The 13,602-nt window shown below is 42.1% G+C and overlaps 1 protein-coding gene across 1 annotated transcript in view; it reads right to left on the reverse strand.

The window, feature by feature from the left end:
• kidins220a (kinase D-interacting substrate 220a) overlaps positions 1-13,602 on the reverse strand; it is a 47,863-nt gene that overhangs the window by 20,207 nt on the left and 14,054 nt on the right. Inside the window, exons 17-23 of the mRNA XM_046061810.1 lie at positions 12,598-12,698; positions 12,306-12,491; positions 11,975-12,115; positions 10,742-10,976; positions 10,505-10,596; positions 7,818-7,962; positions 6,975-7,137 (exon numbers count right to left, since the gene is read on the reverse strand). Of these exons, the coding sequence (XP_045917766.1) occupies positions 6,975-7,137; positions 7,818-7,962; positions 10,505-10,596; positions 10,742-10,976; positions 11,975-12,115; positions 12,306-12,491; positions 12,598-12,698 (1,063 nt within the window). The remainder of the gene's footprint in view (positions 1-6,974; positions 7,138-7,817; positions 7,963-10,504; positions 10,597-10,741; positions 10,977-11,974; positions 12,116-12,305; positions 12,492-12,597; positions 12,699-13,602) is intronic.

Consider the following 13,602-nt stretch of genomic DNA (forward strand, 5'->3'; position numbering starts at 1 on the left):
GTGTGTGTGTGTGTGTGTGTGTGTGTGTGTGCGCGCACATACGTGTGTATCAAGTGGGCCGGTGGCTCCCACGGTGGCAGAGTGGCAAATCTCGTTGTCCACTTAAAGGTCAGCGCTGACCCTCTTGCAACCCAGCGTGCTATTTATAATCAGCCCCACTCCCCACCCAACCCACCGTGAGCGCAGAGAGACAGCAGAGCAGGAGAGAGACCAGCAATAATGCTCAGCACCCCAGAAACACCAGAGTCTCAGGATGATGTCTGCTTCTCAGCCCTTCACTCCTTTCCCTCCATCTCAGTGTCACATTTAAATGTTAAATCCAACCCTGTCGTCACTGATGGACTAAAGAGTAGAGGCCACTCAAAGGTGTAGCAAGAGGCTTTTATTGCATTTGAAATGATCCTTTATGCTTTGTAAAAAAAGGGAACAGAGCAGCTCTCTTGTTTCAGCCCAATTAGACTAATCCTTCAACTTCGGCTTACAGGCAGAAATGAAAAGGGCTTTAAGGATTTTCTAACAAAGAATGCTGCATGACGTGCTTTCCTTCCTCACGTCGTAGCCTCCGCACACAAATACACCGAGACGCATACACAATCAGACGCTCACTTGCACATACACACACACCTCCTCCTGTGTCACCTGTACACACTGGCTGTGGCTGCCATGGTGTTTTTGTGTGTTTCTTTTTACATTTTGAGCAGCTCAGCGGGGGTTGAGTGGTGGTGGTGGAGTTGGCTGCCTGCAGCTGATTCATGCCTGAGTCACCACCGCCAAACACCTGAGGGATGGAGTAACAACAATGCAGACCGGGCCGACACACACACACACCCCCTCAAATGGAATCAGCAGAGGACCAGTTTCACCGTATAAACAGCCATGTGGGACCCAAGGGACATGTGCATGAATCTGTGTGTGTCCACCACCTGGACTATCTCACTTTGAGCAGCAGCATCACCTGAGGCTTTCAATACACCCGAGACGTGAACACACCAATGGCAAACCCATCTAGCAGTAATGCTGCTGGTATCTGTTCTGATCCTCTACAGTATTCACACATTTTGATTCCTTTACCTCGTTTTACCTCCTGAGACTGGACTCTCTTTTTAATGCCTTTTCTCCTCAAATCCCAACTCTGTCCCTTTTCCATCTTTATCTCACACCTGCCATACTTTCTTTTTTTGTCTCTGTCTGTCTTTGTCTTCTAGTCAGTCAGGTGATCTGTCAGCATGCTGGTGTGAAGAATCAATGGCAGTGTCCTATCAGCAATGGAGCCAGAGCTCTACTGAGACATAGGTGGCTTCACACCATGCCTTTATAAATTCACACACATCTTCAAGCCTCTTGGCAAATGGCAGGGCAATGAGCAATGGCATTACCAGTTTTACTTCGTCTTTCACTGGAATGGGACAATGGGCTCCCAAAGTGGAGGACACATACAGAGAGAAAAATTTTTTTTTGAGCATTTGCCGTAATGTAGATGATAGAATCTGTAGTAAATGTGACAGGAATTCACATTAACAATAAGCAGCGTGGCAAAGAATAAAGACTTTTCATTTGAGGGCAGGAAGGGTTCAAAAGTATTCATCATCAAGAAAAGAATAGGATCTTGCCTATTTTTTTTGCAGCAAGATATTTAAGAGCTTATTAAAGGATTCCACATAAAGGGAATCACCCGCGTGAGCTTTGGAACAGCACTTTTATCCCGGCACATAATTGCAACCAAATTACAATAATTGTGCCAATTAAAGTAATCCTGAATGAAGAGAGCGTCATCTTAATGTTTCAGTACTTGGGATAAGAGTCTCTCTAATTAAGACTGAATTGCCTGGTTACATATTCATTCAAAGTGCGAATAGTGAAAAAAAAAAAATAATAATAATAATAAAGTTTTGAAGTGTCCGAGAAGTGCTTGGCTCTAGTCACGTCTCTGAGAGGGAGGATTGTTTGGTGTATGAATGCAGGGTCAGGGTGACATAAAAGAAGTGTAGAGAGGATAAAGGGATGAGAGGAATAGTTTATTGTTCACAAGCTGTGGCATAAAAAGTAAAAGCATAAAGTGCATCGAGATTTGTTTTACACACAGATACTGGCAAACACAGTAACACTGCCACAAAAAGCACTTCTGAACACTACAATTTTACCTGGCAACAATTTCTCTGCAGTGTTCTGCTTCCTGCACTATGTGAACGCATGTGTGTGTGTGTGTGCGTGCATAATGCATGTTTGTGTTTGAACACAGCCTGCATCTCAGGGCCTGATTAATTACACTGATTCTCAGAGGAGTTGGGGGTGGCATATGTTCCTGCACTGGTGTGAGAGGTGTGTGTGTTGCATGTGTAGCACACTCACCAGTTTTATGTGTGATCAGAGGTGCGTGCATGCAAATGTACAATCCCAAATGCTTGTAGTTGCAAATAGTGTTTGAATGTGTGCTCGTTTCAGTTACAACATGCATCCAATTTACCACAATTTGTGAATGTGTGTGTGTGTCTAAGTGTGTTTATAAGTGTATGTTGTGCAATATTGTGTGTGTGTATGTATGTGTGGGTGTTTGTAATCAACAGAGGATTCAGGTGCAGCGCCAGAAACACACTCCTGAGTGCGGCGGGGGCATCCTGGCACAGACAGGGCACCAGATGTCAGAGCAGTGCAGGAACCTGCTCAGTGGACCAGTGACACTTTTATCTAGAGCTGAAAACGGGATCTGGGCGTCCAGGAATAAACTCTCTGAGGGGCCCACCCCCATACATCATGAGGTCCAAATATGCTAACCCTTCAACCAAAACACAGAACTATTTCACTTTCAAACAAATCACCACTGTCAAAGAAAATCTAAAACTAACAATTACAGACATTAACTAACATTGTTGCCTACAGACTACAGTCCTTTATAAGTCCTTGAAGGTTTGTCCGGAGATACAGGAGCTGAGATCTCAATTAGTCGATTAATCATTTTAGAAAACAAGGGAAAATGCCCATTACAATTTCCAAGAATTCAAGCTGACATCTTCATATAGCCTTTTTTGTCCAAACAAGAGTCTAAAACCCCTAGATATTCAGTTTACCATCACAGAAAACAATGAAATGAAGGTGAAACCAGTACATTATTGCTTGGAAAACTGACTTAAATTGCGAAAGAGTAGGATTTTACTAAAAAACAATGTATAGACTCTTACTAAAAACAATCCCTCTCAATCATCACTTCTGACCCACTAGGAGTGTGTGGCGGTGTCTGTATCTGCAGAAGGCATTATTTTGCTGTGTTTGGGACTTTTCCGGGTGTTAGCCTTTGGGCAGTGGGTGTGTAGCCCCCGGCTAATCGCAGCGTGCAGGGTGTGAGGAAGCTACGAAAATGGTGGCCACGGCGCCGAAAATATCCAGAACCTGTACTTGCTCAGTCACTTGAAATCACTCAACTGAAAAGATTCCACTAAATGGCTAAATGTAATGTAATGACTAAACAACATCAAGGAAATAAAAAATACAAACGCCCATTAACAGTCTTTGGAAATGGCAGAGCTGCTTTAAAGCAATAACCATGAAGCAGGAGCTAAGTTAGCCGCAGTCATTAAGAATCTAATGGCAACTAAAACAAGGAACGACTGACTCCTGAGAGGAGACGATACTGAGAAGGAAGAAATGATAAAGCTGCCTGAGGAAATCAGGTCAGCAGAATCAGTGACCTCTTTTAAACCTCTTCTTAAAAACATACTTTTATCTGAGCGCATTTCTTGATTTTAGTGACTGCCCTTTTGCTGGTTTAATTTGTTTTATGAAGTTGCCTTGTGTGAAGTACTTCGTAATGTGGGTTTAAAAAATGTGCTCAATAAATAAATAAATAAAGAAAGAAAATAAAGATAGTCACAAGGCCGCAGGCTCCAAATTCAATTTGCAAGTGATCAAAAAAAACAGCATTCGATTTTAGGGTGGTTAATTTGACGGCTACAAATTATGAGCGTCCATCCAAAACGTTTTTTTGTTCTGTTTCTGTCAGTGTGCTGGGGAGGCCATGATGCTGGCTCACTGCTCGAGGTGTAATGTGTTGTTTTCCCTGCAGAACTAGTGAGACAAGCAATTTAGTTAGCTGCTTTGTGTGTGCGTGTGTGTGTGCGCATGTGTCTGTGTATACTTGATTGCTTTGAGCCAACATCTCCTACAGACAGTGCCATCTTTGTTACACAGTTCTTTCCCCCTGCTACCTTGCATTAGTCTGGGCAGCTCCCGTTCTTACCGTTAATGATAGAAATCGCTGAGGTTATTAACCGATTACACATTCTCCATCAGATTAGGAAGGCTGTACCCAGCCCAGTCCCCGCTACAGGAATTAGCGCTACACATTTCTCTTCACGCCGTGTCCTACAATGACACTTCACAGCCCTTCATGGACGCTTGTTATTGCCAGGCAAGTTGCTAAAAGCAGCTTTTAGCCGTTTTGAAAGCATGTGTGTTTGTGTGAGATATGAGGGAAGGTGGGCGAGTGTTTCTATTTTTTTCTCTGTTTTCTAGGAGTGCAGGTACATGCCACAGAGAGGAGCTGTCACATTCATCACTGAGAGGCACTCTGGGTTACTCATGCAATATTCCCCCATGGTTAAGTAGTGTATGGGTTAATTTAGTTTCACGTTAGAATGCTAGATAGGGCAGACAGTCTAAACTGAGACCCTCTCTTGACACTGAGCCAAATTTAAAAAGGCAAGGATCCAACCTGCATTTTATTTTTACCTTTATAGAGATGAAGATGGAAACAGAAAACATATTTTTAGACTTACCTTAGCTGTACAGTTTATCTAGATTTAGTACAGATTTGACAAAATGTAATATTTCTCATGCTCTGTGTACTGTGGCCTGCTGAGCTGTAGAAAGCCTTACAAAGAGGAGAGGAAGCGCATGCTGCCTTGTGACTGAGATGCAGGGCGACAGTTGACCTATAAGGGGCTGACTCACCCCCACGTTCACTTCACCACTAATATATTCACTTAGTAACGCTCAGGGGATGTGCAGTTTCACTGCATAAAAATGGTTGAGCACAACAACTCGAACGCATGTTTGCACGCTAAACAAAGCGCACAGAATTTACTAAAAAAAGATGCCAACTGTAAATATGATAAGGGAAATGGTCCATGGGTCAAATTTCGGTTACGAAATAAGATGTGATGAGAGTGTGTGCACATGTGCTGTGCATGTGCGTATTCATATAGAGTGCTGAAACGGAAAGCAAAGAGAAGTGGCTATCCATTTCTCAAGAAGACAGACAGGTGGGAGAAGGGGCCTGAGGTTCTGAGAGGCCAGTCAAGTGCCCATCCATTGCTAAGGGAAAAAGATAGAATATCTCATCCTGAACAAAAAAAAACGGACCTAAAGAGCCTCAGATCATAAGAAAGAGGAAGAAAAGAGTAGACAGACGGAAAAAGAAACACAGACAGAGGCCTGAGTCTTATCAGTGGCAGATTAGTGCAAGAGATAAGGCCTCTAGGCAAGGCGTTGTGTTTAGCCTGTTTGAGGCTTCCTGTCATCATCATTAAGGCCACTTCTCCGACAGCCACTGCAGAACAGAGCAGCCATTTGGAAAGATAGCCAGTGAGAAGGAAGATAAAGAATGACAGGACCTTTGGTCAAAAAACAAGATGATGGCTATATTAAGTCTAATGAACAGTGTGAGTTCCAATCTGTGCCGTTGTAAAGGCACTTGAATCCAGGCCTTTCAATGTAGAAACATTGCAGAATTTCATGGCTGTCCTAATGTGCAATTATTTCTCCCAGTTTTATTTTCCATAATAATTGTGGTAAAACATTTCCTCTGGGGTGTCCACTATACTTAAACATTCTAAACATATACAACAGAGAAGTGTACTGACGTTTTGCACTATGTACTGATATTTTTCCACCAACATTAACAATTATAAAAGGCTGACATCATCATATCCAGCAAAATGATCGAGTTACAGCCTTTCTTCACATCTAATACCTTGTCCTCCCCTCATACTGTACACATCCCTTGTAATAATACATAAAAAAGGGTGGTAGGTAATGTCTATTGTCCTTTGAAAAGCAAACAGCAAAAACCTAGTCTAATGAGGCAGTGGTTTGCCTTGGAGATGGGGGAGGGAGGGTTGTCTGCTGAATCTAACTGGCTGACTGGGTGACAGTAACGGTCTGTGACACTTCACTGCCGCGGGAGTTGTAGGCACTAGTGTATTGTGACAGAGTGCAACCTTTAAAGGCCAGCGACTGATGCACAACAGCACCCAAACCCTGCGACTCAGCCTATGTCGGTCTGCTCCTCTTGTCTGCGGTGAGTGCGCCTAAAAGCATCCGTGACCACACACATACAAAGGCATGAGCAGTCATACTGCATATACACACAGAGAGAGATACAAAAATGCTTCTCTCACTGCTCAACGACGGCTCAAAGGAGCCCGAGTGTCGACCGTCTCTTGTCCAGTTTTAAGGAAATGTGTCCCTTTATGAATCTGGAGAAGTCCAGACAATAATAGTCATCATTTGCCTTGTGCATTATGATCAATTACAAAATCTGTCAGTTGCCAATTAGTGTGGCACACTCAGCCACGGGCAGAGTGTGGACCGAAACTGTGGACTGATGTAGCCCACACGGAAAACAAAATCCTCTACTGCCACCTGCTGGTCAAAGTTACTTATATCACTATTTTGAGGAGAGAACATCAAGAAATATGATTATTTATTGACTCCAACTGTTAAAATTATGTTCTGGCTTTTTGATCTCTTCAGTAACACCAGCACACACAAGCAACTCGACGATGCTGGGCCCAAAAGCTAATCTCCTTTGACCATTTCATCTGTCTGCTAATATCATGTCCCAAATTAGAAAGAGAGTGATGGAAATACATAAAAGAATGAAACAAAGGAAGAAACTTTGCAGGTGTATTGAGGAAGCCTGTACAGCTTGTAGATCAAATAAGCAATTTAGAAAGGGGTGATTGTGTATCTGTGTGTACCTTTCGTAGATGGTCTTGAGAGGAACCTGGTCAGACACTCCATCAGTCTCTTCCAAAAACAGGATGATCCACGATGTCCTGTAAGGCCACTCTTCAGTCAGGTTGATCCATGATGCCAGCCGGTCCCAGTTGAAGATGATCTGATTGGCCCGCAACAGACGACCTGACAACAATGGCGCAGAGGATTAGTGGGCATTAAAGATCACTGGTCTGCTCTTCCTCCCAGTCTACCAGAGAAAACAAACCTCTCAGGATTGGGCATCCTCCTCTCATCATCTCTGTCGATGAAATAATCTGTCCAAAGTTGTGGCATTAAGGATAGAGAAGTGGGCTTATAACTGTTGCAAGGTTGAATCACAGAGAAATGTCACAGGTTGTTGTTACATGACCTACTTCCACATCCTGCGAGAATTTGATATATTTACAGTATATCTGATATGTATAATATATTGTAGTAGCTGTTTGGTTCTGTTACTCTTGTAGAATCTGTTATCAATATTTTAACCAATTTGTGTCCATCATTTCTTTTATAAATCATAACTTGCTGCAATGTGTTTATTGAAAATGGAAATAAAATTTTTAATTAATGCCTGCTTAAACTTTCAAGCAAAATGCACTCTTTATTAAAATGCCTGGTTAAATGTACGGCCTCTGCAACCACATGTTAACCCCAACTGGTCTCTGTTTATGGGTTTTCCCCTTCCTCCATCCCAAGCAGTATTTTCCCAATGGCTGACTGAAGTTAAAATTAAATAACTTTGATGTTGCTGTACAGACAAAATGTGATTTGTGAGTATTATGAGATGACGGTGGTGCTGGAGCAGAATATGGTTTATTCTTTACCTGTGATGGAAACAATGTTGAGCAGTCTCCTCATGGTCTGTGGGCTGATGTCGCTGAACCAGTCCTCAGTCACCAGCAGCTTAGTCAGGTCAAAGGACATCTGTCTGGTGACGGTCCTCTGCATCTGCCGACGCCGGTATGTGTCCTTAACAGAGCAAGAGTACAAAGACAAAACTCAAATTAGCATAGAACCGGAAACTTAACATGTTCTGGATTGTCAAGTCTCCGGCTGGCTTGGCAAGATTAATATGTTTCTAAAGCTACGGTTTCATTTGTTCTTTTTATTGTCACCTTGTATCATCAAATCATGACAAGTGACAGGACGTGATGCCGAAAAATCTGAATTTTGGAAAGAAACAGAATTGCATTTTTATTGCAATTTTGTAATGTAAATCCCGTCACAGTGCCAATACAAGCAGTATATAAGTGGGAAACGAAGAGCAGGAACTGTTTTTACAGTCATGGATATAAAACCAAGACAGCCACAGGAGACATTTAACAGCCATATACCATACAGGGAAGTCTTAAAAATCAGATCTCTCCAAAGACAAATTGAAACAAAGTGAAACAAAAGTACAGAATTACTCTTGACCCTTCTTGAGATTTTAATTACTTGCGCATCATCATTGCTGCAAGCGGTGCATCATGAGACAGGAGAGCAGACATTTAAGGGTCACCATGTGATCTCAGGCCATGTCATTGTAAAACCTTGTGCTTGAACAGATTGAGGGATCCATGTATCCATGTCGATAGAGCCTCATGTTCTCATATTCTTGACTTCCCATGCATCCGATCCATGTTTGAATGTACTTGCATGGAACCCAATGATGCATTGATGGATTATTTTACTTTCATTCAAAATGAAATTATTTTATTTTAGCATGTCAATAGTAGCACAACTTTTTTCAGCAGCATTAGAGCAGTTACTGTACTGTAAAGATAACCCAGCAAAGGTCTGCATGAATGGGGTATGGAGTGAAACCAATAAAAAAAAATTCTTTCATGTTGTCACTCTAATGATCAGCTTATTCTCTCTTCCCTTCTATATCATCCATGTCTTCATGAAGAAACATATAACTCCCTGTGACTGCAAATAAAAATCAAAGAGAGACTGTCCAAAGCTGAACAGTCATGACACACAGGCAAGCTGTTGACACAGATCTACCGGAGAACATCTGTGATGATATCAGACAGCTGCCATGGTCATAAGCCAAGGCGAGGCTTTTGGTTGACTTTGAAGTCGTAACGCCAGTCTCATGACCTCTTTCTCTGAGAGATGAAACATATGGCCACCACTCAGTGAGAACTGAAAAGGTCTATGATACAGACAGCCCTGTGTGTCTAATTTAATTTATATATTTTATTGGTCAACTGAGATTATTGTTTTTGTATATGCTTATTTCTACTGGTTCCTTTTCTGCTTGCTGGCAAAATTGGTTATACTTTGAGAGTGTGGTTCCTTTATTTATTTAGAAATACAGAAAGCTGAGTTTTTCTTATGAATGGGGATTCATTTGATTCCAATAAGTGGAAAAAAGATGGTAGCAATACTCCTAATGTCATCCACAACTTGAGAAGCCACATGAGAATGGAGAGCCACTAATTCATTTTCCCCTCCTGCCCTCATTTTAATCTCCACTTGTAGAAAGTGGGCTCTCCTGCCAAGAGCTAGCTAGTGGCGGAGGGCAAATAAAAAGAGCTTGCAACCCCATAATAAAAGAGCTAGCACCAATAATTGAGGGTACTAGATAAACCCAGGGTACAAACAAATGTCAAACAAACAAACAAGAGAAGGAGGCGGGAAGGAAGGAGGGGTAGCGGGATGGTCTCGCAGGGGGTGGAGGAAGGCATCAGCGACAGCAGCAGAGTCACTTAGCCTCCTGCCAGCAGACCTGGTGCCAGCGTTTTGTCACAGGGACCCACTGCTGGTAGGCCTTGTCATTAGGCTGTGGCAACGCAGCAGGAAGGATAAACAGTCATTACATCAATTACACCAGGAACCTTGGCCGCACACCGAGCACCTCTCTCTTTTCGTCTCTGTGTGTCTCCTTCTGTCCTCTGTACTACCTGGCTGCCAACACCACGCCTGTACTGCCCCCCCACCCCCTCACACTCGTTTCGACAAAGCGAGAGCAGTGAGGGTTTCTAAGGCAGAATCCCTAACCCTAATCCAATGTTTTCTATTAAAGTTGTGTTGACGTAACTGCATTTTAATTTTATTTGATTAATGACAGGAGATCAAGCATTCATTTCCAGCTTTATGATATTTCCGGATAAGACATGAGTGTTGTGGGAATAAGTGCGCTGGGGGAAAAAAATTTCTTCAACCTCGTTCTATAAACAATACATCTGTTTCATTTTAATTTTGTATCAAAAGCTTCTCTGCAATTTGTTATTATTGTTGGCTTTGATTTGGTTGTTATGGGTTAGGGTGGGGTGGGAACTGTGTCTATTTAGATGTGATAAGTACAATGAACAGCGCTCGATATATCTAATTTGGATATTCTATAATCCTACTCTTGGACTTGTTTGCTCTCTCAAGGTCTTTTGACAAGGAAGAACCGAGGCACTCCATTCTTGTCTTCTTAAGTTATATAGCTTGGGTGGAGTTGGGAACCACTGATGTGGGCCAAACACGGTTTGTGATTTTGGCCTCCACAAATAAACCAGGCTTGAATAGCTGTTACCCTGCGGTTTAGGGTGTTCTTGCTGCCAAGCTTGGCCTGGTCTTGGCCCATGCTGGTCTGAGACATCTTCCTGTCGATGTCTTCATGCCTTCCTGGAGACAGATGGATGAAGAGATAAATATAAAACAATAAAATATTAGATCTATTCAAACAGAACTATATCTTCGAAGCAAAAATGGCCCAAAATTGTGTGCAATTCTCCATATGTGTGAATACAGTACAATAAGTTATATATACCCTCAACAGGTAATGGCTCTCCATTGGTGGGGGCCATGCAGAGCTTTTTGGCTGTACTGAGGCCTCTGCTGTTGAGGAATACTGGCAGGTGAACGATGTTCCTCATGTAGTCGTGTCCATTGATGTTGGAATCTCTGAGCACACTGTTGAGGTTCTGATTGATAGCTTTAATGATAATATGGGGATCGCTGGCAAAGATGGAGATAAAAGGACCCTTGGAGAAGAGTACTCTCACCTGGAATGAGAAAGGAACCACAAGTTAGTGTGAAAGAACATCTTTTTTTCCCCATAAGATAATGTTTTTGATATGATATCAGCCTGTTGCACTGCTGTTTGCAATGAAACTCATTTGGTTCAGTCATGTGAGAAACATAGGTTTTAACACAGCAGATCCCTCTGTGGAGTGTCTCTTACTTGAATGTTAAAATGGGTAAGTTTACAATCTAATAAATCAACAACAGGACAGCTAGAGGCAACAGTCAGCTGTAGTGCTTAAATTTAATGACCCCTGTGAGAGCTGACTATCTGCAGCACATGGTGTCGGGGATTTCCACTCTACTAACTAAGGGACATTGTCCAAGTGTCACAGGACATCGATTTGTGCTACATGCATAAATGGTTTGTTAAACCCTGGCCAGCACCCTCAGCCTCGCCCCACAGGATGACGAACCCCATTCCCTACAGCAGCTGACGGCACCGTCAAGTAAGGCACCATCACATGATCTGTTTCTTTGATGTACATTGTCTGGTAGGAAAAGTACACAGACTGAAGAAAAAAAAGATTTTGGTTTGATTTGTGTAACCTACAAAAGAATGGATTTCAAATTGCTGTGTTTGAATTTCTTTGAACAGAAGATGGTTCACAGTGACTGGGAGGTGCATGCAGAGATGAGAAGATTACATTAGCGCACAGGAGGTAGCAATCTACCCTGGGATTACTTCACCAAATAATAACATTTGGCTAAAGGAAATTCTATTACAGCGGCTAGGAGGAAGAATCTAAACTTGGAGGCGAGCTGATGCAGCTGTGAACACCAGGGTGGCTGCACAGCACTGGAGATGTGTGGGCTCTGTGTGCACTGCTCTACAACTGTGTCTCATGGTTATACATTTGCTTGAGTGACAGATGTTGAAAAATGTAATTCCTTCTCCCATATTATCTTGTTATCAGTCGTGAAGAAGCTGCGATCATCATTAATGCGCCCACGCATGGAATCATCTGCAAACACACACCGTGTCCAGCATCTGCAGCACTTTGTCCTGTTCACAGGCGTCAAGTCCGTCGATGATGACTGCCATGCGGGTCTGGTTCTGGGTAAAGCCATCAATGGTTTTGGCCATTTTTGACATTAGCTCCACTTCATGCTTTAAAACCTGGTGTGACACAGGCGACAAAAAAACTCCAATGGCTCAAATCAATTTAATTTTCAATGTTTATGTGGGAAAGGAAAATTGGATTAGGAATACAAGCTCATAACTTTATAAGCAAATGGAACTCCCCTTCAGCCATGACAACAGGATGTTGTACTTGATTAGGTACAATGACTTAAGTGTATCAGGCTACCTTCATAAATCCTTCACTCTTGAGTTTATGCAAGTTGTTGGCAGCACTGTGCAGCCGTTTCCTCTGGGAGTTGAGGACAGAGTCTGCCACCTGCCACCAGGTCCTACAGTTGAGCACTATGGCCAGGCCCACCACACTAGCCATGGCTATTAAAACTGCATTTATTGTCAAGTTCTCAGGGTCCACCTAGGAAATAAAAGCATTGAAAATGATTACTGGGGTGTCAGGCAACCTAGTGGTTAGAATGCACAGTGTTTAAACGTAGGGTCCCCGGTTCATTGTTCTAACCCACCTTAAAGATGGCCAACAGGGCCATACCAGTGATCAGGCATCCCAGTGTCAAGACGAACAGCACAAAGGAGGGAACGCAACATGTTTTCTTCCACTTCTTACCTGGGGTATGTGAGGAAGGTAGAGGATAATGTGAGAGAGAGCACAAAACACAAAGAAAAACTACAGACAACTGACAAATTCAAGGAAAAGCCGACATGAAGCGTCTTAGTATGAAGTCAGGCTACCACGAGCCTCCAGAACAGCTTCGGTGCTCTTTGCCAAGTCTGTGGGACTCTGTGGAGGGATGAACACAATTTCTCAACTAGATATTCCCTCATTTATGTATAAACAACCTTTACTTAATCAGGTAATCTCATTGAGATCAAAATCTCTTTTGCAAGAGAGACCCGAGTACAGCAGATAGAAAGAAAAACAAAAAATCACCAGATTTAGGACATAGGACATACTGCATCAGAGACAGGCACCTACATCCCTAAATAGATTTAAAAGATGTAAGTTTATATTATATAATTTGGTTTTATGGTTATGTTGAGCATTTTCTTACATGATGTTTTAAAATCCTATAGGTGTGAAACTGGATCGAGATCTGGCTGTAGTATTTTATTTACATCATTTTCATACTCATCAAACTCAAGCATCTGCATTGGATATCTTTCTCCACTCTTTTATTCCGGTTTTCCCTTAATTTGTCCCCCAACTGTATATATTCTGTGCACACTAGAATTACCACAATCTTTACATGTTAAGATCATTTTAGAAAGTATGTAGTAAGTAGAGAAAATACTGCCTAAGTACTGGTTATACATACAAGAGTTCCATTATGTTTTTAAAAGTGTCATTCTTAAACAACATTCTCATCTAATTTTATTAAGTAAATACCATGAAATCTGGTTTACTGTTTAATTAAATAGTGATATATTTCACTTCTTTAAATTTTGGTTTACTGTACAGTACATGAACATATTTTAATTTGTCAGTCATTGACCTATAATAATTTAAGCTC

Source organism: Micropterus dolomieu, linkage group LG11, assembly GCF_021292245.1.
Source record: "Micropterus dolomieu isolate WLL.071019.BEF.003 ecotype Adirondacks linkage group LG11, ASM2129224v1, whole genome shotgun sequence".
In the NCBI taxonomy this organism is placed as follows: domain Eukaryota; kingdom Metazoa; phylum Chordata; class Actinopteri; order Centrarchiformes; family Centrarchidae; genus Micropterus; species Micropterus dolomieu.